The 25,087-nt window shown below is 34.0% G+C and overlaps 14 protein-coding genes across 14 annotated transcripts; 9 read left to right on the top strand and 5 right to left on the bottom strand.

The window, feature by feature from the left end:
- Nucleotides 1-53: 53 nt before the first annotated feature.
- Nucleotides 54-2,217, bottom strand: BX664DRAFT_342547 (uncharacterized protein). Its single transcript, XM_051547165.1, has 9 exons — nucleotides 2,135-2,217; nucleotides 2,010-2,067; nucleotides 1,874-1,947; nucleotides 1,754-1,777; nucleotides 1,581-1,645; nucleotides 1,366-1,504; nucleotides 1,249-1,290; nucleotides 573-1,140; nucleotides 54-521 (listed from the first exon to the last, which is right to left on the bottom strand). The coding sequence occupies exons 1-9, from the start codon at nucleotides 2,193-2,195 to the stop codon at nucleotides 269-271; spliced, it is 1,284 nt and encodes a 427-aa protein (XP_051396236.1). The 5' UTR covers nucleotides 2,196-2,217; the 3' UTR covers nucleotides 54-268.
- A 737-nt stretch (nucleotides 2,218-2,954) lies between these two features.
- On the top strand, nucleotides 2,955-3,852 carry BX664DRAFT_342541 (LSM1 protein). Its single transcript, XM_051547164.1, has 4 exons — nucleotides 2,955-3,093; nucleotides 3,198-3,266; nucleotides 3,345-3,460; nucleotides 3,522-3,852. The coding sequence occupies exons 1-4, from the start codon at nucleotides 3,033-3,035 to the stop codon at nucleotides 3,687-3,689; spliced, it is 414 nt and encodes a 137-aa protein (XP_051396235.1). The 5' UTR covers nucleotides 2,955-3,032; the 3' UTR covers nucleotides 3,690-3,852.
- A 1,128-nt stretch (nucleotides 3,853-4,980) lies between these two features.
- BX664DRAFT_286797 (putative methyltransferase-domain-containing protein) lies at nucleotides 4,981-6,451 on the top strand. Its single transcript, XM_051541721.1, has 3 exons — nucleotides 4,981-5,382; nucleotides 5,476-5,623; nucleotides 5,678-6,451. Exons 1-3 carry the CDS (start codon nucleotides 5,016-5,018, stop codon nucleotides 6,171-6,173), a joined length of 1,011 nt encoding a protein of 336 aa, XP_051396234.1. The 5' UTR covers nucleotides 4,981-5,015; the 3' UTR covers nucleotides 6,174-6,451.
- A 2-nt stretch (nucleotides 6,452-6,453) lies between these two features.
- Nucleotides 6,454-7,389, top strand: BX664DRAFT_37636 (uncharacterized protein). Its single transcript, XM_051548730.1, has one exon. It carries the CDS (start codon nucleotides 6,697-6,699, stop codon nucleotides 7,303-7,305), a length of 609 nt encoding a protein of 202 aa, XP_051396233.1. The 5' UTR covers nucleotides 6,454-6,696; the 3' UTR covers nucleotides 7,306-7,389.
- Nucleotides 7,390-7,508: 119 nt separating this feature from the next.
- Nucleotides 7,509-8,132, top strand: BX664DRAFT_342533 (Myc-type, basic helix-loop-helix domain-containing protein; the record flags this gene model as incomplete). Its single annotated transcript, XM_051547163.1, has 1 exon — nucleotides 7,509-8,132. A coding segment is annotated over one exon (382 nt), but the record flags the coding sequence as incomplete, so codon positions are not given.
- Nucleotides 8,133-8,870: 738 nt separating this feature from the next.
- BX664DRAFT_37626 (uncharacterized protein) lies at nucleotides 8,871-11,978 on the bottom strand. Its single transcript, XM_051548728.1, has 11 exons — nucleotides 11,684-11,978; nucleotides 11,476-11,594; nucleotides 11,245-11,396; nucleotides 11,027-11,176; nucleotides 10,769-10,941; nucleotides 10,295-10,689; nucleotides 10,057-10,199; nucleotides 9,912-9,964; nucleotides 9,805-9,842; nucleotides 9,616-9,683; nucleotides 8,871-9,490 (listed from the first exon to the last, which is right to left on the bottom strand). The coding sequence occupies exons 1-11, from the start codon at nucleotides 11,967-11,969 to the stop codon at nucleotides 9,037-9,039; spliced, it is 2,031 nt and encodes a 676-aa protein (XP_051396231.1). The 5' UTR covers nucleotides 11,970-11,978; the 3' UTR covers nucleotides 8,871-9,036.
- Nucleotides 11,979-12,507: 529 nt separating this feature from the next.
- On the top strand, nucleotides 12,508-13,406 carry BX664DRAFT_342531 (uncharacterized protein). Its single transcript, XM_051547162.1, has one exon. It carries the CDS (start codon nucleotides 12,515-12,517, stop codon nucleotides 13,247-13,249), a length of 735 nt encoding a protein of 244 aa, XP_051396230.1. The 5' UTR covers nucleotides 12,508-12,514; the 3' UTR covers nucleotides 13,250-13,406.
- A 216-nt stretch (nucleotides 13,407-13,622) lies between these two features.
- BX664DRAFT_286796 (ribosomal protein L10-domain-containing protein) lies at nucleotides 13,623-14,732 on the top strand (the record flags this gene model as incomplete). The annotated part of the gene is made up of 3 exons (XM_051541720.1): nucleotides 13,623-13,964; nucleotides 14,037-14,630; nucleotides 14,704-14,732. Exons 1-3 carry the CDS (start codon nucleotides 13,656-13,658, stop codon nucleotides 14,728-14,730), a joined length of 930 nt encoding a protein of 309 aa, XP_051396229.1. The 5' UTR covers nucleotides 13,623-13,655.
- Nucleotides 14,733-15,052: 320 nt separating this feature from the next.
- BX664DRAFT_342530 (RuvB-like 1) lies at nucleotides 15,053-17,135 on the top strand. Its single transcript, XM_051547161.1, has 7 exons — nucleotides 15,053-15,294; nucleotides 15,368-15,829; nucleotides 15,895-16,044; nucleotides 16,104-16,259; nucleotides 16,327-16,433; nucleotides 16,500-16,694; nucleotides 16,777-17,135. The coding sequence occupies exons 1-7, from the start codon at nucleotides 15,127-15,129 to the stop codon at nucleotides 16,934-16,936; spliced, it is 1,398 nt and encodes a 465-aa protein (XP_051396228.1). The 5' UTR covers nucleotides 15,053-15,126; the 3' UTR covers nucleotides 16,937-17,135.
- BX664DRAFT_389105 (uncharacterized protein) lies at nucleotides 17,088-18,540 on the bottom strand. Its single transcript, XM_051549518.1, has 3 exons — nucleotides 17,991-18,540; nucleotides 17,573-17,916; nucleotides 17,088-17,475 (listed from the first exon to the last, which is right to left on the bottom strand). The coding sequence occupies exons 1-3, from the start codon at nucleotides 18,518-18,520 to the stop codon at nucleotides 17,204-17,206; spliced, it is 1,146 nt and encodes a 381-aa protein (XP_051396227.1). The 5' UTR covers nucleotides 18,521-18,540; the 3' UTR covers nucleotides 17,088-17,203.
- Nucleotides 18,541-18,863: 323 nt separating this feature from the next.
- BX664DRAFT_303461 (thiamine diphosphate-binding protein) lies at nucleotides 18,864-20,847 on the top strand. The gene is made up of 3 exons (XM_051542484.1): nucleotides 18,864-19,031; nucleotides 19,102-19,470; nucleotides 19,533-20,847. Exons 1-3 carry the CDS (start codon nucleotides 18,908-18,910, stop codon nucleotides 20,747-20,749), a joined length of 1,710 nt encoding a protein of 569 aa, XP_051396226.1. The 5' UTR covers nucleotides 18,864-18,907; the 3' UTR covers nucleotides 20,750-20,847.
- Nucleotides 20,848-20,935: 88 nt separating this feature from the next.
- BX664DRAFT_362282 (uncharacterized protein) lies at nucleotides 20,936-21,330 on the bottom strand. The gene is made up of 2 exons (XM_051548302.1): nucleotides 21,205-21,330; nucleotides 20,936-21,097 (listed from the first exon to the last, which is right to left on the bottom strand). Exons 1-2 carry the CDS (start codon nucleotides 21,280-21,282, stop codon nucleotides 20,945-20,947), a joined length of 231 nt encoding a protein of 76 aa, XP_051396225.1. The 5' UTR covers nucleotides 21,283-21,330; the 3' UTR covers nucleotides 20,936-20,944.
- A 104-nt stretch (nucleotides 21,331-21,434) lies between these two features.
- Nucleotides 21,435-22,008, top strand: BX664DRAFT_342521 (ribonucleoprotein LSM domain-containing protein). Its single transcript, XM_051547160.1, has 4 exons — nucleotides 21,435-21,461; nucleotides 21,545-21,596; nucleotides 21,660-21,807; nucleotides 21,865-22,008. Exons 2-4 carry the CDS (start codon nucleotides 21,565-21,567, stop codon nucleotides 21,913-21,915), a joined length of 231 nt encoding a protein of 76 aa, XP_051396224.1. The 5' UTR covers nucleotides 21,435-21,461; nucleotides 21,545-21,564; the 3' UTR covers nucleotides 21,916-22,008.
- A 146-nt stretch (nucleotides 22,009-22,154) lies between these two features.
- Nucleotides 22,155-25,040, bottom strand: BX664DRAFT_389103 (cleft lip and palate transmembrane protein 1-domain-containing protein). The gene is made up of 10 exons (XM_051549517.1): nucleotides 24,761-25,040; nucleotides 24,339-24,688; nucleotides 24,122-24,236; nucleotides 23,948-24,048; nucleotides 23,698-23,875; nucleotides 23,507-23,633; nucleotides 23,194-23,429; nucleotides 22,649-23,127; nucleotides 22,533-22,587; nucleotides 22,155-22,469 (listed from the first exon to the last, which is right to left on the bottom strand). The coding sequence occupies exons 1-10, from the start codon at nucleotides 24,906-24,908 to the stop codon at nucleotides 22,267-22,269; spliced, it is 1,992 nt and encodes a 663-aa protein (XP_051396223.1). The 5' UTR covers nucleotides 24,909-25,040; the 3' UTR covers nucleotides 22,155-22,266.
- Between the last annotated feature and the right edge of the window lie 47 nt (nucleotides 25,041-25,087).

Raw genomic sequence — 25,087 nt, 5'->3', positions numbered from 1 at the left:
TTGTTTATATCATTGAAAAAGACATCAAAGCTAGGAAAGAACAGATCAACTGATCATGGAAAAAAAAAAAGAAAAGTGTTTTATTTCAAAATTATAGTTAAAAAAAAAAGATCACAATACACTGGTTAGATATATAGAAAATAATAGAGATAGATGAATGAAGGATAAAGTGGATATCATTAAAAGAATAGTAACTAACTAAATATAAATATCTAACTAATTGTCCATCATTCCATTTGAGATTAGGCTGGATCCAACAAACGATGGTCTACCATCTATTACCAGGTCCTGGTGCAGGGCGATAATTCTGTTGTGGTGTCTGTGGAGGAGGGGGTTGTTGTCCATTGTTGGGTTGATAATAATAGGGTTGTTGCTGTTGTTGAGGCACTTGTTGAGGCACTTGTTGTACTGGAGGCTGGTTTTGGGGAGCGATTTGCGATGATGGAGCGGGTTGTTGTTGCACAGAGCCTTGGGGTGGTAGTTGAGAAACTTGTTGAGGTTGTTGGGCTTGTTGCGGTTGTTGTTGTGGTTGTTGTTGTTGTTGAAGTGGAGGCTGCTGCTGTTGCTGTTGCTGTTGTTGTTGTTGTTGTTGTTGAAGTGGAGGTTGAGGTTGAGGTTGACCTTGGACTTGAGGTTGAGACTGTAACTGTTGAGGAGGAGGAGGTGTAGAGGTGGATTGTTGTTGTTGAGGAGGAGGAGGACGTTGTTGAGGAGGATGCAGAGGAATCTGATGTTGTGAAAGAGGAGTGCCGGGAACAATATATCCATTTTGCTGACGCTGACCTTGTTGTTGCATAGGTGGAGGAGGAGGACGAGTATTCATGAAGGGACCAGCAAGTTTATTATTGACATTGTTAGGTTGGAATCCACTTTGAGGTGTAGCAGGTGCTGAAGGAGAACCTTGAGGAGGACCATAAGAAGGATAGTTCAAAGGAGAAGGTCGTTGACCGTATTGTCCAGATTGATGCATTGATTGAAGACCAGGTGATTTCATTGGCATTTGTTTTGGTGTTCCTGGTGGTAAGTACATGTTATTCTTGATAGTAGGTGTTTGTTTTCCAGTTTCTCCATTACTACTAGTACTCAACGCGTCAGTTGATCCTTTTGAAGCAAGATTCGATCTAGGTCCATTAGATTCATCTAAAAAGCGAGCTAAGTACAACCATCATAATAAGAACAAATGAAATTCGAATGGTACCACCATCCAGTCATCATCATTCATCGCCTTTTTTTTTCATTTCTCCTTACCTAATTCAGCAGAAGAGAGAGGTTTGTACTTGGGATCAATCGCTATAATAAAAAATAAAACCAGTTATTTGTTTCATCACTTTGTTGTTCGAATTTCTTTTTTTTTTTTTTTATTACCTGGTTGAGGGGCTTGAGAACCACCGCTTTTAGTGTCAGGTACATATCGAAGAATAGAATCCAAAGAATCACGTAGAGATGTCAATTGTAACCGCAAATCTTCTGGAAGAACTCCTGGTGCCACGGTATCTAAGGATGCCTATACTGAACATAGTCAGGTGTTTCCCGTTCTATAGATATCCTTCTTTTGTTTTGTTTTTCTTTTCTATCATTACCTTGTCGAGTATGGTGACCTTCAATAGGTTGCTTTGAGAAATAGCATGCGTAATATCATTGTCATCTAATAATAATAAAAAAAAAAAGGTAAAAAAAAACAAGGTCAATGCTATTACTTTCACATATATTATCTTTTCTTTCTCTCTCTCTCTCTCACATTTCCCTAACATACCTATAAGACTGATCAGATCGTTTTCTATTTTATCGCAATAATAATAATAATAATAATAATAAAGAATATAGTCAGTAATAAGAATGACTTGTGCAATTTAGAGTATATGGAGTATCCTACCGTTATCAGTATACTTGAGAGTAATATCTTCGGTATTGGGTAGCTTAAAGATGCGGCACATCATGAGACATAATCTGGAATATCAAATATCAAGGATAAGAACAGGTTTCTAGCATGTTGATAATATGTCACTTACTCGTCATAAGTTGGCGCTTGATTGATAGTGAGACGACGGATATCTTTGCCAAAACGACCTATTTTTCAGAATAGGATGATGTGAAGAGTTATAAAACTGATATATTAACAAAAAGAAAAACTTACATTTGATCACAATGTCTCCTGTAACGATTTTCCGCATATTACTATAGTCAGGTTGTGACATTGTTCAGATGAAAAAAAAAAAAAAAAAAGTAATAAGAAAGAAAAGGAAAGAAAAAACAAAGGGACTTGGCGTTGCAAAAGAACACCAGCCAATTGGAAAAATCCACAGTGTGATGATTTCCACGTCCGCCAATTCACTAATAGAATTCCGTGATCATCTATTATTATGCTCTTAGTAAAATCTACTTTTACAAGCGACCTTTTTATTTTATATTGTGATATATGAATTCTATATATTATTTTATGACATATAATGATTGGATCATTCATTTGATTTAATAGAATAATCATCATTATTTGATACTTTCAATGTGATTGGAGGAAAAAAAAATAATATAAAAGACACTTTTTATTTTTTTTTCTTTCTTTCTTCTACAAAAAAATCATTTGCTTCTTTTTGGCTGCTTCCTTGTTGGTATCTTCTTCTTTCTGTTCATCTAGTCACACGCGACAGAATATATTGATTCTTATTTCCACATTTTCCTCATCGTTCTTGATCTTGTTGTACCTCTGGTTTCTGGTTGTCTGTCTTCCTTGCTGTTTGGATTTTTTTTTTTTTTTTTGGGTAAATGCACATACACAAATAAAATCTATCCTTCATCTGAAACAAGTAGATGCACATAATCAAGCAATCAGGGATTGTCCTGCTCAGAAAAAGTAATATATGCTTCGGAATTCCGACAAGTCACACATTGAACTTTTTTTTTTTTTTTTTTCGTCTAGAGTGGAACAAAGGGTTTGAACATTTTCTTTTTCTTTTTCTTTTTTTTTTTTCTCTTTCATTCTTTTGTCTCTTTCTTTCACGTACACGAATTTTATAATTAATATATATATCAACATGGAACTTGGTAGTGGTCCTTTTTTTACAACATCATCAGGATTGATTGATAGTGTTGATAGTAAGTCCTTTTTTTGTGGTTGAATATAGACCTATGATAGTAGTGACACAGAATAAGGAAAACAGTTTTATTCAAACATACACATCTTTTTTTATTTGGACTAGAAAAACTTATGGTTGTTCTACGAGATGGACGTAAACTTATTGGTACTTTACGGTCATTTGATCAATTTGGTAAAAAAAATGGGAAAAGGAATCTATAGATGGATAATGTCATCGCGTTTGTTAATATTACTCTTTTTTTTTTTATAGCCAACTTGGTATTACAGGATACTATCGAAAGGATATATGTTAGAAACTGTTATGGTGATATTCCTCGGGGTATCTTTTTGATTCGTGGTGAAAATGTTGTACTATTAGGCGAAGTGGTAAAGTGTTGAAAAAGTAAGATGAACTTGTTGGTTAATTATATATATATTGAAAATATAGGATCAAGACAAAGAAGATAATACAGGTTTACGACAGGTACCTGTTGAAGAAATACTGATGGCTCAAAGAGAAGAAATGGAAACACGACAAAAATTGGAAAAGATTCGGTCCAAGGTATTACATGGTCAAGGTTTTTGTGTAGACAATACTTCCAACGATTTATATTAGGCTTTTTCTTTCTTTATCCCTACACTTATGTTTTATTTACTTTATCTTCATTTCATATTCTAATATATATATACACACACTCCATCCATCTTATATGCATATACACTTCCTTCTTTCTGATTGATATCATATACAAAAAAATGGGTCTCAGGGTTAGTTGGTCAGTTTTTTTTTTTTTTTTTTTTTTTTTTTTGAATAAAAATAGTGTATAGAATTTTATTATCGAAATTATAAAAATGATATAGAAAGGCAAACATGGCATCATCATATTGAGTAGATTGAAAAAAAGTAACATTAGTGGAAGAGGGAAGGGTATCTATACTATATGAGTTGTCTAAGACAAAAAAAAAAAAAAAAAAAAAAAAGAGATGGAAGAAAAAGTCTAAAAGTTGTAAATAAAATCATTATGATTTTCGTGATCCCTTTTGCAGAAGTTGGTCAAAGAATCCACCAAGAGCAGCCAAAGGCAACATGAATATACCACAACAGCCACAGTTGTTGACATTAGATTGTTCTTGAGGAGCGGTAAAAGGATCAGGGGTATGTCCTTTAGGTGTATTTTCGATATTGTTTGTTTCTGTACTGTCCGTCATTCGGTGATGGTATCCAAAATAAAAAAAAATCGAAAGACGAGAAAGAAAGAAAAAGGGAACAAAAAAAAAAAAAAATGGAAATAAGGAAATTTTTATCTTAGCAGCACATGCGGAGTCAAAACCGACTTTTGATACTTGTACCCCACTACAACCGCAAATCCTGTCCAACGAATAGAAAGCGTGATTGTTTCAAATCGTGTCCTTTTTCTGCATTTAATTTAATATTAATTTTTGACAATCATTTTTTCCGTGTAGATTAAAAAAGAAAAAAAAAATAGATACTGTAGTATATATTATCTTTAAAAGAAGAAGATGATGATCGGTTAGGAGACCTACAAAGTTCATGGTGCCATTTTTTTTTAAAAGAGTAAAGAGAAGATACAATCTCACAGTATCATTATTATTTTTATTTGTTTTGTGGTTTAACAATCAATAAGATTATGATGAAGTCGATACCTCTATGGCGATACGATGATGATGTTACCTTATGATGATGCCATTTGTCAACCATGCAAAAAAAAAGGAGAACACTTTGATTTGATTGGACCTCAGTGGCTGGGCAACAGTTGGATGCCAGTGAACAGGACAAACCAATCAGAGCAAAAGAAGAAGTAATTAACAAACTCCGGTCACTTCCTCTAAGAGGGGAAAATATTTTTTATTTTCTCTTTTTCTTTTCTCCTTTCTATATTTTATTTTGTTAACTGATAATTCTTTTCTTTTCTTTTTTTTTATGTCATTACTTGTGTTACCTTATGAAATACTTGAAACCATTCAAAATCAAGTAACGAATATTAATATCCATCGTAAAAATGGTGATACCAATACAATGGGCAAGATAATGACAGATATGCTTCAAACAGTGGATGGATTAGTATCAAGATCATATGATCAATATATCGACTTGGAAGTGTTGCCTGATGGATTAGAAACTAATTTCCCTGATCGGGTGACTTGGAGAGATATCAGCAGAGCAAATCAATTAGTGGGATCTACTTTGGTAAGAATGGTTTCTGGTGAATTAATGGCTAACGATGAACAAGATGATGAACGAATGGAAATGGCTGCAAGATTATTGGCTCATTTATCTGGTAGAGGAGGTAGAAAAAAAAAAAATTTCAAAGAAGTATATATATTTTGCCAAAAACGGACATTGAATTTTCTTTTTTTTTTCATTTTTTTTATTTAAAAAGCTGCTGGTGCTTTGACAAGAACTTGGCACTTTCCTTTCCTTGATGCTAATGGTGATTTGAACCAACTTCAAATTAAACTTCATGAACCAAGTTATATAGGAAATGATATTGGTTTCAAAACTTGGGGTGCTGCTCCTTTATTAGCAAAGTAAGTTAACAATTATTATTGATATTGATTGAAAGCTCAACTTTATATATGTAGGAAACTCTTGCAACAAAATATCATACCTGACATACAACATCGAGAAGTACTTGAACTTGGTACAGGAACTGGACTTGTTGGACTTGTATGTGAAAAGTTAAAAGATGGATTAGGCAAAGTGACGGTAACTGATTATCATCCAAGTGTCTTAAAAAACGTGGCTATCAATGTGGAACTCAATCATTCTACTTGTCAAGTATCAAAACTGGACTTTATTCAGGTGGCAACCTCTATAGAAGAAACGGAATGGAACAATAGGACATTTAGTATAGTGATTGCCAGTGATCTGCTTTATGAAATGGAACACGCGGAATATTTACCTGTGGCAGTGGAAAAACTTATGGAAAACGATTTTTATTTTATGATTCCTTTACGTGATACTCATTGGAAAGAAGTGAATCGATTTGAAGAAAAAATGATACAAGTGGGACTAATACAACGGATGGTTGAAGACAAGGAAATTCAAGAAGATGAAGGCATTGTTAGATATAGGTAAACGCACAAATATGTATACATACATACAGATATAGATAAACAAATAATAACACTAAACTACACATATAATATATACTAAGCACTAAACACTTTTTTTTGATCTTCTTAATTTAGATACTATGAATATTCAAGAAAAGCAGTAGTATAAGGGTCAGCCCGTGATCCTGATCACAAGGTTTGTACCAAATAAGTGTTCTCGTGGGCAAACTGTTATTTGGTACAAACCTTTATAGTTTTTTAGTACGTCATAGGATAGAAGCTCTCACTCCACTTCCCTCGCTTTCTTTTTTTTTTTTTTTTCTTTTTTTAAATAAAAAAAAAATTTGATACCCTTTTGTTCTTTTTCTTTTATTTTATTTTTGTCTCTTTTTCCTGTTCCCTTTTTCTTTTTCTTCTTCTTCTCTTTCTCTTTCTTTTTTTTTTCTTTTCTTTTTTTTTTCTTTCTTCCTTTTATCTATTTATTATCTACCTCTTTTTTTTTATTCTTCTTATTATCTACTTTGTATCATTCTAATAGATATTCAATGTATAACGTTCCGTTTCATCTTTCCAACTTTAATCCACAGTCATCACAGCAACAGCAACAACAACAACAACAACAGCAACAACCTCCGAATACTGGTGTTGGTATGGATCGTAAACCTTTTAATTCACCTTTAGCAACAACTTCTTCTTTGGATTCATCGCCTATACCCACTGATATGCTACAACAAACGAGTGACCGATCTTCTTCGTCGTATCCAACGTTACCGCCAAGCTATACTAACAACCCTTTAAACTCAGTCAGTCCAACCCCCAGTAACAAAATACCAACAATAAGTAATACCAGTAACATCAATACACCTGGAAGACCTTATGATATGTATGATACAACACCTATTCCCTCCAATTACAAACAACAACAACAACAACAATCACCGCTCCCAAAACAATCCACTTCATCATCATCCAAAAGTAGCAATGCGTATTATGCAAACAATGATGATTGGACTCTTTCATCTGCTCCTTCACCACATCCATCCTCATCTGCCACAGCTTCCAATAATTTAGATCAGGATCTCAATGATAATGGTGATTATGTAGTTTCTCCCAATTCTGGTACATTGGATGACGAATTACAACAACAACAGTAAGTAAAAAAAAAAAGGATGATTTGAATTTCAGCGTAGTTGGCCAACACTAGAAAGTGTTTATATGGAACACGTGAGAGAAGGGAAAATAAAAAAAAAAAGGGCAATTTGTGGATAAGATGATCGAATAAGTGATGGGATTTTAAGGTTTGACGTTGAAAATTTCGGCTCATGAAACTTTTTTTTTTTTTTTTTTTTAATAATAGTATGCAACAATTATTTGAAAAGAAAAGACGACGACGAGAATCTCATAATGCAGTGGAACGACGACGAAGGGATAATATCAATGAACGGATTTTTGAATTATCAACATTATTACCGGAAAGAGATGCTATCAAGAATAACAAAGGTACCATCCTGAGGAAATCAGTCGAACATATACGTATGTTACATGAAGAAGTCAACAAATGTCAACATCGGATTCAAGAATTGGAAAATATGTTGGGAATGTACCGAATACGTGGTGGTACATTGAATGATATGAACCTGGATATGCAACAACAACAAAGACCTCCCATGATGCAACCTTCTACTATGAATTTTTCAACTGGTATTCAACCTCAATTAGCTTATCGACGAGACGGTTGATCTCCATCCATAGTGTTATTCCCTTTCTCTTTCTTTTTTTTTTTCTTTTTTAGTATTCTTCTTCTTCTTCTCCCTCCCAATTTGTTCTATACCATTTTTATATCTATTTGAATCTATATTTATTTATCTATTATATTCTATATACATTTTTTTTTGATCCTTTCCTCCTTTTCTCATTCAATGGATCATCACTTTTAATAAAACAAATATGTCCTTCATATTCCTTTTTTTTTTGTTTCTATAGTGATCGTGTCTATTTTTGGATTATTCTATGTGATATGCATGCTTTTAGTTTTTTTTTTTTTTTTTTTTTTTTTTTTTTTTTCTATTTTCTATTCATTTCATCGACATCTATTCAAAAGATGAAATGGAAGAAATACAGAAAAAGAAAAAAAGGATTCTTCATTTTTTCCGTATTGGATGGATGCTAGTTATCTCTTAAGGTGTCACCCAAGAGATTTTCGTATATCATACTATTATCCATCATCCATGGCCCATGATCCATCATTCATTCTCTGTCGTCATGTATCATCACATGTCATCCGTCATTATAGTGAATAACTATCCATCATTCATCATCACATCCATCAAATCATAATTATAAAGTGACACAGACTTGAGGACATTTTTTTTTTATTCTTCTACTAATGACTCATTCTGAGGGCATCCTTAATTTTTGAGGAATTGAGCTTTACGTTGGGTATTCCAATACGTTTTATATATGATCATCATCATTATTCTCGTAAACTAATAACAATCCAACATCCGTGTCTCCACTAAATCACTTAAATATTATGAAATAATTAGCACCATCAACTCTCATATATTTCTAAAAAAGTCGAAATAATTAGATACCTAAAAAAAGACGAATTATGAAGAATGGAATTAGAAAAAAAAAAGGATATTAATGATAGATATTTTCAAATGTGTACAACATCATGATAATAACAATATGATATAAAAATAAAATCAAGTGGCCTAAACATAAATATTTATTATTAGGTAGCAGTAATGATAGATATAAAATATATAAATACAGATTGTATTAAACTATAGATACCAGACTAGATATTTTGATACAAATGAATATGTATGATCGGATAATCAGATATGGCAATCCGTTGATTCTTGGTGGCAATTGGTAAACTAGCAACCTCCACCACCACCACATCCTCCGCCTCCACCACCACATCCTCCACCACCACATCCACCACCACCGCCGCATCCGCCAGTACCACCACAAGCAGCACCATTACCGCAGCCACCAAAAGCACCACCACCACCACAAGCGCCAGCGCCATAAGAGCCAAACATAACGATTGGGTAGGAGATAAACATGCCAGCAGCGACACCAGTATAAATATCCAGATCATCACGAGATCTTCTACGTTGTAGCGAGTAGGCTGGAGCGGCAACGTCCCTGAAACGCTCGCTTGTACATTTTGATCCATCTAGATCTCGATATTGATTTTGAAGTTTTGAATTGCCATCGCCTAACTTGTACCATTTGTCCTTATAACTGGTGATCTTGGCTCCACTGTAGTTCCGATCATCACTTGAGTAGATGGCACCTTTTCCACCTGTTCCACAACTAACCGTTCTATTTGATATCACCAAATAAATCCAAAAAAAAAGAAAAAAAATATTAACACCTTTTTTTTTCTATAGTATATGTCTTTCATTCCAGTTTTGAGCTCTGCTGTCTAGCTTATCTATTTTACGTACCCAATATATCCATAGGATGTCTTCTTCATGCCTTCTGCAATAAAATCTTGCATATCTTTCAATCGATCCTATCAAAAAAAAAAAAAAAAAGAATGCAAAAGAAGAAAGGTGAGTGCCAGCATGATAGGATGAATCAATTCCATACTAAAAAAAAAAAATAATAATAATAATAACTATGTGTTTACTTACAATATTACTGTCATCACTATAGAATGACTTGGCGACATCTATAAAATACAGAATAAACGTTGTAAGAAAACAACCAAAATATGTCATGATAATGATTGCTTCCTTACCATGACAATGTGCACTGATACTGACAGATTTGCTACCTCCTTCCTTGCTAAGCCTACATGTTGATAAAAAAGAATATATAGCAACGCGGTAAGTAAATATCAGCAATGGTATCCATGATTTAAATATCATTTTCTGATCACATACTCTTCGTTCATCAAAGTAGCTATTTTTTTTCGATCACGTTCCTCTACTTGAATTGTTCCAGGATAGAATTCCAAGCCAAATCCTACTCTATGAATAGTCAATTTCGCTTGATAAGTATCTGTTTCTTTCACATGTTGAAGTTTCTAAGATGATGAATTCCGGTTAAGAAAAAAAAAAAAAAAAAGAGGGAGTGAGTTTCGTCTGCTTGATACCTAATAATAAATATATATCCTATTACCGTAATCATGTAAGTGACTGGGAATCTGAGCCATGCCTTGTTGGTATCACTTGCAAATTTCTTCAAACTTGGTTCAGGGATTGTATCATCATGATTAATGACACGTTTTAAATACTTGAGAGTAAATTGTCGATAGGAAGAAGCATGGAGCATATGCAGATGCCAAGCACAATCAATTTCCATAGTAGGCACAGCAATCAATGTAGGGTTGTCTTTCATCAATAGCATAAAGTCATGGTACCGGCGGATGCCTGAAATAAAGCCTTTAGGTGGAGCCCAATCAATTGCCATGGCACTATCATAGAATTTGCGTTGACGAGCTACAGCATGAATCAGATCGATTGAGAATGGTGATGGGTTACTTTGATAACATGTTCGGATGGCATATAGTAGTTCTAATTGATAAATTACAAAAAAAAAAAAAAGATCAGAGACGATGTGATTTTACTTTTTTTTTTTGGGTTTTTATCGTACCATTTGCATCGTGTTCATATTTCATTCCAAGAGTTTTAAGCTTATCTTCGATTTGAAGTTCATAAGAGTAATCCAATTCTTGTTGAGGATCGATATATTGAATGGGTTGAATCAATGGTACCATCTTGTTTGGTTTTTTCTTTAGTTTCCCATTTGGTCCAAGAAGAGTTCCTCTATAACATCCAATTCACATGCGAAGAAAAAAGAAAATAATCAGCGTTTGACAACGTAAGCAAATTAAAAGATAATAATACTTACGCAACGGTTGATCCTTTATTTTTTTTGAATGTTAGGTCATATTCCAACTTGATTCGCGCCACATCCAAGAAATTGATTTGTCCGTTCACTCCACATGGATGATCAAAAGGTGTCGTGTTTTTTCCATAGCGATAATCTACATACATGGTCCTGATAAAATAATGGTTAGTTTATAGATTCTCTCTTTTTTTTTTTTTTTTTTTTTGTACTGGGCTTACCAAGGAATTTTAATTTCATTATTACATTTCAAACAATTGCGATGGAAGAAACCTTCGTACATGTTATCGATATTCAGATGATACGGTTCGCCTGTTGATCCAAATATGGAGTTCCATAGCTTGAGTGATTCTTCCGAGCCGTGACCATAATGCTAACGTGTAAAAACCAAGGAAAAAAAAAAGAGGGGAGTTAGATATAGGTTTGAGTACTTGCCATTTCAAGTATCCTACCAAAGACCTCAGTGGTAAGTGAGTTTCAAACGTCTTTTTGCCGAATGGAAGACGAAGAACTAGATCTTCATAGTAACGGAATGGTGATAACAAGTGAGCATGCCATACATATGCAATATCTTAAGAAGAAGAAAAAGAATGAAGATTAGCGATCCAAAAGCTCTAAGTATATACATATACTTATATATATATATTGTGATCTACTTACCTAAAGGTGGAGTAGGCATCGCATGTTTGCCGCTTGAATAACGAACCCATAATTCGTATCTAAATTCAGCGCGAGCCAAGTAAAAACGTTGTTGATCGAGTGTCATTCTATCCATATTGCGCCAAAAACGTTCTATCAACGATAGATAGAAAAAGCAATTGGTGACTGTTACAACTTTGTTTAATGTAGGTGAAGCAACAGTATCTTCATGAGGTGGGTCCTTGTTGAATTTTGCTGGAGTTGATGTTGATGAATAACCAGGAGGAGGAATTGATTCAAGAGTCATGGTTGTATATATAAAAAGAAAAAAGAAGAAGGAAAAGAGAGAAAAAAAAAAGCTAGCTTTTATGTAAAATAAAGAACCAAAATAAGCTTTTGCGGTGTCTGAATCATTATTAACTATAATGTTCTGTTTATACAAGAATATTTTGTGTACATATATCAGCCAATGCTACGTAAACTTCAGCGCTGTCATACAGCTGACACTAATGATCCGATGCTAATTTTATAGTACTGAAAACCAAATTCATTTGAATGATTTCAAATGATTCTTTTTTAATTATAGAAAAAAAAAAGGAAAGGTGACATCAAGTGATGATGCTACGGAGAAACTCAATCACAACTGGACCCTTTTAAATCATCATCATTCCTTCCAAATTCTGTCGATCGCTTTCTCTCTCTCTCTCTCTTTTTCCCCTGAAAAAACGGTTCAGCATGAACTACACAAGCAAAAAGTTCATTCACCGACAATTTTTTCCCATTTCCGCGGAGGAACTACTAAATTTTTTTTTTCTTCTTTTTCTTTTTATTAATTGTATACATTTTTATACAATGACTGAATCTATTGATGAAGCAGAATTAGCTGCTATGACACAACCAGAACTACAACACTATTTAGACTCTCTTTTTGAGCAAGCTTTGGATATTATTCAGCAATCTCATCAATGGCCTATCTTTCGTCAGGATGATACTATTACCACGCGACGACAACGACTTCCACCCACTCAACAACAAGGAACGACATTGAATAGGAAAACAACTTCTTCCAGTCGACATTATTTTATCCAAAGACATAGTGAACATGCTGATATTACATACGATCAAATACGACAAGTCTTGTTTGAAAATCATTCAATGAATGAACCCAAATATGTGGTCATGTTGGAAGAAGCCAAACAACTCAAATTATTAGTAAAAGATACAACAACAGAAGCAGGTATTTATTGGCTTGGGTTCAAGGCATCCATGGCTTCTCCTCGGGAATTTGTGGAATTGGTTGCAACACGTGAATTACCCAACACTCATTCCTTCTTGGTGGTCTCTCAACCCGTGGCAACAAAAGAATATGCAAAGAAAAGTTATGTTCGTGGTAAATATCTTTCTTGGGAATATGTTTCTGAAAAACAACAACAAATGGATAGTGATTCAAAAATAGTGGAATGGACTTGCGTACAACAATCAAGTGCTGGCGGATGGGTGCCTGGCTTCTTATCGGATTGGATCGCATCAAGGGAATTTCACAAGGATGTAGATAGCTTGATCAATTATATAAAAGGAACCAAGTAGCATTGGTATCAGTATAATCAGTATTAGTATTAGAACTGTCGGTAATACTATGGTATTGTAGTATTAATAAATAGTGCCAGTAGTATTAGTGATGCTAGTAAATATATATATATATCTTTGACAATTAATAAATCGGCTGTACATACTTTTTTTTTTTTCATATATCTTTATCCAATGAAAGCACTATACAAGCGGAATGCCAAATTCTTTTCTTTTTTCACCAAATTGATGCAATGGAACCTCTTTTTTTTTTTTTTTTTTTTTCTTCCCAACTGAAAAAGGTAATCCATCCATCCATCCATCCATCCATCCAATATTATCAAACAATGTTATCGTACTTATTAAATTTCTGTTCTATCCATTTTTTATAGTGCTTCTTTAAAAGTCCTCGAACAGTATACACATCATGTCGAAGCGAGAAGCCAAAGAAAACTACTTCCTCCGTTTGAAGGAATACTTGGATACCTACAAGTCCATCTTTATTGTCAATGTCGATAATGTCAGCTCCAACCAAATGCACCAAATCCGTCACTCTCTCCGTGGTGAAGGTGTTGTCCTTATGGGTAAGAACACCATGGTTCGTCGTGCTTTGAAGACCTTCGTTGCTGAACGTCCCGAATTCGAACGTCTTTTGCCCCATGTCCGTGGTAACATTGGTTTCGTCTTCACCAATGGTGACTTGAAGGAAGTCCGTGAAAAGATTCTTTCCAACCGTGTAAGTGATATTTTATATAAATATATATATGTATATTGGTGATACTCAATAATTTTTTTTTTTTTTTTTTAGGTTGCTGCTCCTGCTCGTGCCAATGCTGTTGCTCCTGCTGATGTGATTGTGCCTGGTGGTAACACTGGTATGGAACCCGGTAAGACTTCTTTCTTCCAAGCTCTCGGTATCCCTACCAAGATTTCTCGTGGTACCATTGAAATTGTTTCCGATGTCAACTTGGTTCAAGCTGGTGAAAAGGTTGGTCCTTCCGAAGCTGCTTTGTTGAACATGTTGGGTATCTCTCCTTTCACCTACGGTATGGCTGTTGTCCAAGTTTATGATGAAGGTTCTACTTTCTCCTCTGAAGTTTTGGATGTTGGTGAAGAACAATTGGTTGCTAACCTTTTGGCTGCTATCCGTCAAGTCGCTTCCATCTCTTTGGCTGTTGGTTATCCTACCTTGGCTTCCGTTCCTCACTCTCTTATCAACGGTTACAAGAATTTGTTGGCTGTCTCTGTTGCTTCCGACTACACTTTCCCTGGTTCTGAAAAGATGAAGGAATACCTTGAAAACCCTGAAGCCTTCGCTGTTGCTGCCCCTGTTACCGCTGCTGGTGGTGCTGAAGCTGCTGTTGAAGAAGCTGCTGCTGAAGAAGAAGAATCTGAAGATGAAGTAAGTTGATGTTATTGGATGATTATTAGGAATATGTTAGACTAATTATTATTATTATTATTTTTTTTAATAGGATATGGGTTTCGGTCTCTTTGATTAAACAATGGATGTCATTATATAGTGAATATTAATCTCATTATTATAATTATTCATTTGAGTTTTCTTTCTACTTTCTGCATTCTCATCTAATAAAAAAAATCATGATTACATTTTTTTTTGTCAAAAAATATTCTATTGTCTTTATACATATATATATATATATATATATATGTATGTATCTACATGTGGATCACACTTTGGGGGGATATTCAATGATGAGTGGCTGGGCCGTCACAGGCGTGCTTTGAAAAAAAATCAACTAGGCGCGATCTTTTTCTTTTCTTTGTCTTTTTTTTTTTTTTTTTTTTTTTTTTTTTTTTTTTGTTTTCTTTCTTTTTTTGTTGTTTTCTTCTTTTTATTTATAGTCACCATTCATCGGATACATATATAATCAATCATGGCAACTTCTGGATCTTCATCAAATATGCGTATTGAACAAGTTAGTTCAGCCACCCGTGAAAAACGTGTTGCAGCTCACTCTCACATCAAAGGATTAGGTTTACTTGAAGACGGTACTGCAGAACCTATTCAATCAGGTTTTGTTGGTCAAGAAAATGCGAGAGAGGTAAAATAATGAAAAAAGAAAATGAATGTTTTATCATTCAAGAAAGGAAACTGACATGATTAAAACTTGTTAGGCAAGTGGAGTTGTTGTAGAACTTATCAAATCTAAAAAGATGGCAGGTCGAGCTTTATTATTTGCTGGTGCACCTGGTACAGGTAAAACCGCAATTGCCATGGCGATCTCTCAAGAACTTGGACCTAAAGTACCTTTTCGACCTATTGTTGGATCTGAAGTGTATTCATCTGAAATCAAGAAAACCGAAGTACTTATGGAAAACTTTCGTCGCGCTATTGGTTTACGTATCAAGGAATCCAAGGAAGTCTATGAAGGTGAAGTGACTGAATTGACTCCTGAAGAAACAGAAAATCCATTGGGTGGTTATGGCAAGACTGTATCTCATGTCATCATTGGTCTCAAGACGGTCAAAGGTACAAAACAACTCAAATTGGATCCTAGTATCTTTGAATCTATTCAAAAGGAAAATGTCACGGTGGGTGATGTTATTTATATTGAATCAAATACTGGTGCTGTCAAGGTAAGTTTGATATGGAAAAAAAAGAGAAACAGATGATCTCATTTTTTTTTTTTTTGTTATGATAGCGCGTGGGTCGATCGGATGCTTTTGCTACAGAATTTGATTTGGAGGCTGAAGAATATGTTCCTTTGCCAAAGGGTGAAGTACATAAGAAAAAGGAAGTGATTCAAGATGTGACATTACATGATTTGGATGTTGCCAATGCTAGACCTCAGGTAAAACAATGAAATTAAAATTAAAAAAAAAATAAGGATTTGTAACATTATCATTATAGGGTGGACAAGATATTATGTCTATGATGAGCCAAATGTTGAAACCCAAGAAAACTGAAATCACCGAAAAGTTACGAAAAGAAATCAACAAGGTAGTCAACAAATATATTGATCAAGGTGTGGCTGAATTAGTACCTGGTGTTTTATTCATTGATGAAGTAAGTAATAAAAGGATAGGATATGATGAATATTTTTTTTTATTCAATACATTTTTTTTTTGGATAGGTACATATGCTTGATATTGAATGCTTTACTTATTTGAACCGAGCCCTTGAATCTTCTTTGTCACCAATTGTCATTTTTGCAACCAACCGAGGCATGTGTACTATTCGGTAAGAACTTGAATTAAATAATATTCAACAATAATGTATTTCTTACTTTTATACATATATATATAGTGGTACCGATGATATTGTCTCCCCACATGGTATTCCTGTTGATTTACTCGATCGTCTATTGATTATTCGTACTCTCCCTTACTCACTGGATGAAATCAAGGAAATCATCAAGATTCGTGCTAGGACAGAAAATTTGACTGTAGATGATGCAGCAGTGGATCATATTTCTGATAGGGGTCTCAATACATCTTTACGGTAAGGGACATTTTTTTTTTCTGGACAATGTGGGCTTACTTTTTTACTTTATTTTATTTTAATTTTGATGTATTATATATAGTTATGCCGTTCAACTTCTTACTCCAGCGAACGTTCTTTCTGAAATCAATGGACACAATAGTATTACTTTGGATGATGTGAAGGAAGTGGACGATTTATTCTTTGATGCCAAGAAATCAGCCAAGCACTTGACGGAACAAGAATCCCAGTTTATTGTTTAAATCCCTTAGTTTTATATATTCATTATTTTTTTTTTTTACATTCAATCCATCATTATCTTTTCTTTCCATGATTCATGTTTATTTCCTATTTTTATATAATGCATATTATCTTTCCTCTCCTTTACGCTCTTTTTCCTTCTATCAAACAAATAGAATAAAGATTAGTACGTATATCATCCGTTGATGAACAACTTCAAAACACTAGTGCATATTCTTTATTTTATAGGTATATAATTGAACAGGTATGAATAGGTGATGAAGGAATAGTTATACATGATCATCGATTAGCGTGGATGTGCGGGCTGATGGTGCAGTACTCCTGATTTGAGGCACTTCGGGTTTTCTTGTTGTACATTTTCTCCAAAGTTCCCCTGGGATTGTTTGCACTGTTGGATCACTGAAAAAAATACCGGCGACGAAAACACCAGCCAAACGAGCCATGATGACAGACATCAAGGCAAGCACAAAATTAGCCTGATGTTCTGGATCAATCAAATACATTTGTAATGTAAATCCTAATGAGTAGGTGACTGCAGGCACTATAATTTTTTTTTTAAAAAAAAGATAGATATCAATAAAACATTTTTTTTTTTTTTTTTTTTGAAAGATGATCTTTTCTTTAAAAATTTTTTTTACTTAATGGATACAATAGACTACGAGCCACTACCTTTCTAAAAGGATTTTTAGTTTGTTGCACTTGACACCAGGCAGGTGGTTTTGGTGCAATGGCAGATGCTGGAGATAAGCGACCTCTTGTGGATGATGATGCCTCATTACGTTGTTGACTGGTTGATGCACTTCCCAAACCTCGTTCTGCTATTTCTAATAACAATTTTGTATTTTTTCTTTTATCTAAAAATACCTTGTACATGGATGCAATGGAAGTAAAGGAAGAAATGATAATGACGAGAAAGATAAAAGAATAATAATAAATCCAAGCTGGTTTATTATATGTTCGATCAGCAAATCCATTATAGTACCTAAAAAAAAAAGGATGATTAAAATAACATGTCAAATAGGAATCTTTTTTTTTTTTTTTTTTTTTTTTTTTTACCAACAAAGTTCAGCATTAGGATTAATGAGTTGATCGATTCCCTCAGGTAATTCTTCTCCATAATAAGGAATGATATTAGCAATACCGGTATAAACAGCAGCAGCAGGCATCAAGATATATTCAGGTCGACAGGGCCATCGAATACGATACACAAAGACTAAGAAAAGATGTACACCTACACAACCAAGTAAACAGATGGGCATCATGGTAAAAATCCCGTTTAAAAATCGCCAACTAAAACAAAATTGAGTATGTATGGATTGTTCAGCGGCGGCCAGAGCCATACAATGATCCATGAACGATACCACATTTGCACCGATCACGCAACGCAATGATACTCTGTTTGTGTCACGAGGATGATGATAAAGCATATACCAATAAACAGCTACTACCACAGCGATACTGATCATACTCATATACGTGCAAATCCCCGATGCCAGTTGTAGATGATCGAATTCTTCAGGTGTAAAATTAAATTGAACAGGTGGTAGAGACGTTGCATTACCCGAGTCGGTTTCGAAATGACTCATCCATATAAAATAAATGAAACACTCTCTATAGATGATGATTTGATAAGAAAAAGAAACATCAAAATAAAAAAAATATTCATCCTTTTTTCTTTTGAAGAAAAGTCAAAAAAAAAAAAAAAAAACTAATTCCCGACGTGATCTTAAAATAATCAAAGGATCATAGATAATAGTCTATGCAAGGGTGTTTTTTTTTTTAAAATAGAAAAAAAAAGTAAAGATTAAGATCAATGCATGGGATTTTCAAAACCAGCGGCTCTTGAATCACACACTACCAGTTTTTTTTCATTCATATGCGAAACGTTTCTTTTCTTTTTTTTTTTTCTTTTTTTTTTTTTTTTTTTTTACTTTTTCTTTTCTCTTTTTTATAATCATATTCTTATATAAAATATGGGTGGAATAAGAAAAACAACAATTGCACTATATCTTCTTCAAAGACTTAAAGAAGTTGGTATTGATACTATCTTTGGTGTTCCTGGTGATTATAATCTCAGCTTTTTAGATATACTTGAAAGTAAAAACATTCTCAATCAATGGAAAACGCGATCAAACAAAATAAAACTAACAACGATCTTTTATAATAGATGACAAAGAACTTACTTGGGGAAATAATGCAAATGAATTGAATGCTGCTTATGCCGCTGATGGCTATGCTCGTGTCAAAGGTGCAGGTGCTGTATTGACCACTTTTGGTGTGGGCGAATTATCTGCTACAAATGGTATTGCCGGATCTTACGCTGAAATGGTACCAGTGATTCATCTTGTTGGCACACCAAGTACTTCCTCTCAAGCAACTGGTGCGTTATTACATCATTCTCTAGGTAATGGTGATTTCTCTGTCTTTATCAATATGTACACCAATATCACTGCTGCTAGTGCCCATCTTACTACTGGTAGTGCTGCTCGACAAATTGATGAAGTTCTCTCTACATGTTTACGTCGTCGTCGTCCAGGTAAATCCATTTATTTATTTATATAAAAATGTATACTTATTTTTTTTTTTTTTTTTTTTTAGGTTACATTGGTATTCCTGCTGATATTGTCAATCATGAAATTATGGTTGAAGATATTCCATTGGATTATTCTATCCCAAAAAATCCTCCTGAAACTCAAGAAGCAGCTTTGAAAGCGATTATTCAAGCCATTGAAGTAGCCAGACATCCTATCATCATTGCTGATGCCTGTGTTGTACGAAATCATATGCATAAAGACGTGGCTGAATTGGTCAAGGTATCTGGTTTTCCTGTCTATTCAGCTCCTATGAGTATCGATGTAGTAGATCATAATTTGCCCAATTATCGTGGTTGTTATAGTGGTGCCTCCTCTTTGGATAAGGTGAAAGAAGAAGTCCTTCATTCCGATTTGATTCTTGAATTGGGTTCCGAACAAACCGATGTCAACACAGGTGGATTTACTTATGGTTTAGTGCCATCCAAGGTGATTGAATTCCATACATTCTCTACCAAGGTATTCTATTCTACTTATGAAAAGGTGGCAATGCAAGAACTCGTCCCACTACTTATCAAGTACTTCCCAAAACAAGCCTCCCGCGACATCCAGAAAGTCATCAAGGATTTAGGTCCTCGAGCACAACGATCAATCACGCCACCAGGTGAAACAATGCTTCAAGATTATTTTTGGAACAAGATTGTGGATTATCTTCCTGAACGATCAGTGGTCATTGCCGAAACAGGTACCCCTGCTTTGGGTGCATTCAATTTGACTATTCCGAAAGACTGCATCTTCATCTGTCAAGTTCTCTGGGGTAGCATTGGATATACAGTTCCATCCACACTAGGTGCTGCGTTGGCCGACCGATCTAGACGAGTATTTTTGATGGTGGGTGATGGTTCATTCCAATTGACAGCACAAGAAGTCTCTGTGATGCTCCATCATGGTGTGTGTCCTATTATTCTCTTATTCAACAACGATGGTTATCTGATTGAAAAATTACTCCATGCTTACGGACGCAAGTACAATGATTTTCAAATGTGGGAATACGCCAATACTTTCAACTACATGGGTGCCAACCTGGCCATCAATCAGAAACGTGCCACTCGACCTTTCCGCATTGGTGTTCAAAATAAAATCACAACTCGTAAAGAATTTGAAAGTGCTATGCATCAAGCTATTGCTCAACCAGATCATATTCACTTTTTGGAAATCATCTTTCCTTCCAATGATGCTCCTGAAGAAGTTATCAAGCATTCTGGCTCTTATGGAGGTACTTAGATTAATCTGTATATGTATATATGTAGTTGTGTTTATTGACAAATGAATGAATATGAAATAATAATAATAATAGTAATAAAAAAGTAGTTTATATGTATGTCTATCTAGTTATATATGAATAAGGGGAAAAAGTGAGGGGGGTTGAAATAAGATCAATGTTTGTAAATATATAAAAAGGTAAAGAGTGAATTGGAATCAAGTTTGGTTTATTCTGGTTTCTTGAGTTGAGGGGTTGGAATGGTCTATGGGATCAATATGTAAAGTCATTAGATAAAATATCTCTTTTTTTTCTTTTTCTTTTTTGAAAGTATGTAAAAGGGAGATCCTTACCATTTCGGGCTTCATCACCTATTTCATCATATAGTATTGCGAACAGAGAGAGAGTGTGTCAAAAAAAAAAGGAAACAAATTTTAAATATAAGCGAAAATAAAATAATGAATCAACATTTTCTTACCTTGTTTACAATCGTACTTCCAATAGCCATACCAGAACAAAGAGTCAGGAAGATATAAAACTTGTTCGCCTTTGCCATTGTCGTTCTTGAAAGAAAAAAAGAAGAAAAGGGAATAGATGATCAAAGATGATGCTTTTCATGGACTGGCCGGTCACAGACTCCGATCACTATGAAAAAACTATTTTTTTTTTTGTCTTTTTTTCCTTTTTGTTAGTTTTTTTTTTCTTTCAGACTTTTTCTTTTTTTATTGTTTCCACGTAAGAATGTATATATCAAAAACCAAATGACTCATATCAAATTATTAACATCATTTTATTATTATTATTATTATTGTGGATAGAGTTATTATTCATAGACATCATGGGTAAAACAGCTACACCTGAATTGAAAATGTAAGTTTTTGTTTCTTTATTGACTTTGATAAAAACAACCAAACTTTTTAATTATTTTGATAGGTATATGGATAAACAATTATCACTTCAATTGAACAACAACCGAAAAGTGACAGGTATTCTTCGTGGTTACGATCCCTTTATGAATCTTGTCTTGGACGAAGCCATGGAAGAAGTCAGTGCAACTGAAAAGAACGCGATTGGCATGGTGGTAAGTACTTTGATAACATTTGATTTTGAAAATAAACTTACCTTTTTTTTTTTCTAGGTCATTCGTGGTAACAGTATCACCTTGATGGAATCTCTCGAACGTATTTAAAAAAACAAACAATCCTATCTCAACATGCCATCTCTCTCACACACACACATATATATCTCTTCTCAACCCTCCACAGTTTTTTTTTTTTTTTTTGTTTGATCCTAGTCAACATTCACAATCTTAGTCTAGATCTATTTTAGTCATAGTTTACTCTGTATACATTCTCTTTCTTGACTCATTCCAAATACACCTTTCCAATTCTTCAATGAATAATAAAATAAGAAAAAAAAATCAATAGTACGCTTTTGATGGATGACTTTTAATAAATGATAGTAATTGATAAAAAAAAAAATATAAACTATACATTAATATAATAAAAACAAAAATAAACTAAAATTATACTGGATGAACCTATTGATCTTTCTTTGATTCCACTGATTTCTTCTTGTCAGCATCTTGCTTTTGTTCCCCGACTTGACCATATTCATTTGCCCTAGTAGGATCCACTTTGTATTTGTAGCGTTGATAGAGATAGACAATAAATACAGCATCATCACGTAAACAAGCAATACGATGAAGAGTAGGCATTTTAATCACAAATGCAAATAAATCATCTATATAAAAAAAAGTACCAAGTTAGGTTCCTTTTTATTTATTTATTTATTTTTTTTTTTTACCAATAAATGTGTTGAGTGATTTGTACATCAAGGTTCTCCATGGCATATGTGCAACCTAAAAAAAAAGAATAAAAAAATCAATCCATTATCATTTCTTTTTGTCATTCTAAACTTACACTCTTGAGACGGTAGTTGATATAAAGTTGAGGAATCATAGTGATAAAGCCAAAGAGATAAACAAATTCTACCAAAGTTTTCAGGACAAAGGAATACCAACTCTTGTGTTCATCATACAAAAGGGAGTACACAGCATACCCGGCCAAAAGAGGATAAGAAATCCATGTCAGATATTTGAACGCAATCGCATCGTATTTAGACGTTTCATCTTCTTCCTCCGTAGTATTGTTCGCGTTTTGTGTCGATAAAGTAGGAAAAAGTTGTCCTGGGCGCCAGATTAATTCATATTTCAATGCCTTGAACACCTTCCATACTTCAATCAAAAGACCCACACCTTGACCCATCAAGATCATCCAGGATGTTTCTTGATTGTTATCCAGTAAATAGAGGAAGATCACTATTTGGAAAAAGATATTGACAATGATACTACGCACTGAAACACCTGTACTATTATCTTTCTTTTTCCAGAATGCAATATCTATCCAAAAAAAAAAAAAAAAATGTTGAATTCAGATAAATTCAAAAGCACCATATATATATTTACCGTTCTTGAAGGCCAACATTTCAAAGAGACTGTGTAATAAACTGACCGAGATGGTCACCGCTAAAAGGATAGGGTTTGTTTCCAAAAACATACGTTTGACTTCATCCGTTTCAGACGAAGACATACCACCCATAGGACTAGAAGATTGTTGATTGTTCATCATTTCAGTCATTGTTGCATAGATACTAAATTTCCACATGGACAAAGGTTCTAAATGAATAGTCAAGGGTAATGAGCTATAATAAATAAAAATGGATGATGAGTTTTGTTTCTCCAAACTAGAATATAAAAATCCTTCTTTTTTTTCCTTTACCTGATAGTTTCATTGACAGGATAAGCATTTTTACGTAACAACCAAAAATCATTGGGAAAAACAATAGGTTTATAGTAACCAACCTTGCCAGTAGCATCACGAACCAAATTTTCATCAAAAGGAATGTCTATAAGAAAAAGAATAAGTCCTTTCCATTTGAATATATATATATCTATATATAAGTAACTTACATTTGATCACAGGAGGTTGCATCGATGCCTTAGGAATCATTGCTTTTCCTTCAGTAATCACGGATAGAGTCACATTTTCATGCCAGTAAGCCACCAGAGGTGCTTGACGAGTAAGATTAGATAATAAACCCATTCCAAAACCACCCAATCCAGAAGCATCTTGTTGTTGATCTTCCATCTATTATATAACGAGAAAGGTATGTATATTGAATTGTATATTGATTCACATTACTATTTTTTTCCCCTTTACCTGTTCATCCACTTCGACGTCCATTTCTTCTTCTTTTTCATCTTTGCCCAATAATTTCTTTTGCTTGACGATATTTTTTTTGGGATAGAATTTGGTCAAGGCTAAATATTAAAAAAATAAATAAATAAATATGAATCAAGATATATATATATATATAATCATATATTTTATTACTATGACGAAGATATACCACATTGTTGGCAACGAAAGAAGGATCCTTGGGATTGATGGTGGCACCTTGCGGAGTGACGAAGATATGGGCGTACAAAGTTCCATTGTGTTGTAAAGACTATATAATAAATAAAAAAAAAGAAAGCAGCGATGTCGATCAAATATATAATTTAAATGAGTCATTTTAATAATAAAAAAAGGCAATCAAAATCATCTTTACCTTGGTAATAGGGATATCAATATGATGTTCACGACGGTCATTACTATTACCACCATAAATAATATCAGTTGCTTGCCATACGGGAGTGTCTTGATAACGAGTGAAATATTCATCTTGATTAGTGTAAACAGATAGATCCATCTTGGTATCTTTTGGCCATAATGGCGCAAAACTATCAGCAAGATGATTCAAAGGGATTTCAGGTTGAGGGTAGTAAAAAACAGAGGAAGGGACGTGAGGAGCATAATCGCGCATGGTGGTTCCTACATTGTTCAAGACTGTTGTTTGATCTTTTCCAGTACCAGGAGATGGCGGTGGTGGTACATTATTTTGTTGATTAGGGAATAGACCTATCGCAAAAAAAAAAAGGAATAAAATGAGTTTACTTTTTTTTTTTTTATTTATTTTATTTAATATATTACCTCCAGTCAATAACCTCATGACCAACCATATCATAAACATTTGAAAGATTTGTCCACCATATTTAGCAAGGAACCCTTGGTTTTCGTCTTGCTGTTGCTGAGTAGGTGCTTGAGCTCTTCTAGAAGAAGAAGAAGAAGTCTCTGGCATTGCAATGGATGAAAACAATAATAAAAAAAGAAGACCTGAACAAAGCGATAAGAAAAGAAAAAAAAAAACTTTTTTTTTTTGACACGATAATGGGGTTGTTTCAAAGGCGCCATTTGATTGGCTTGATCAAAATGGTAGCGGTACTTTTTTTTTTTTTTTTTTGTCAATGCTTATTAGAT

The sequence above is a fragment of the Halteromyces radiatus genome, assembly GCF_025201355.1.
Source record: "Halteromyces radiatus strain CBS 162.75 chromosome Unknown BX664scaffold_10, whole genome shotgun sequence".
Taxonomy (NCBI): domain Eukaryota; kingdom Fungi; phylum Mucoromycota; class Mucoromycetes; order Mucorales; family Cunninghamellaceae; genus Halteromyces; species Halteromyces radiatus.
This window is presented reverse-complemented; position numbering and strand designations above follow the sequence as displayed.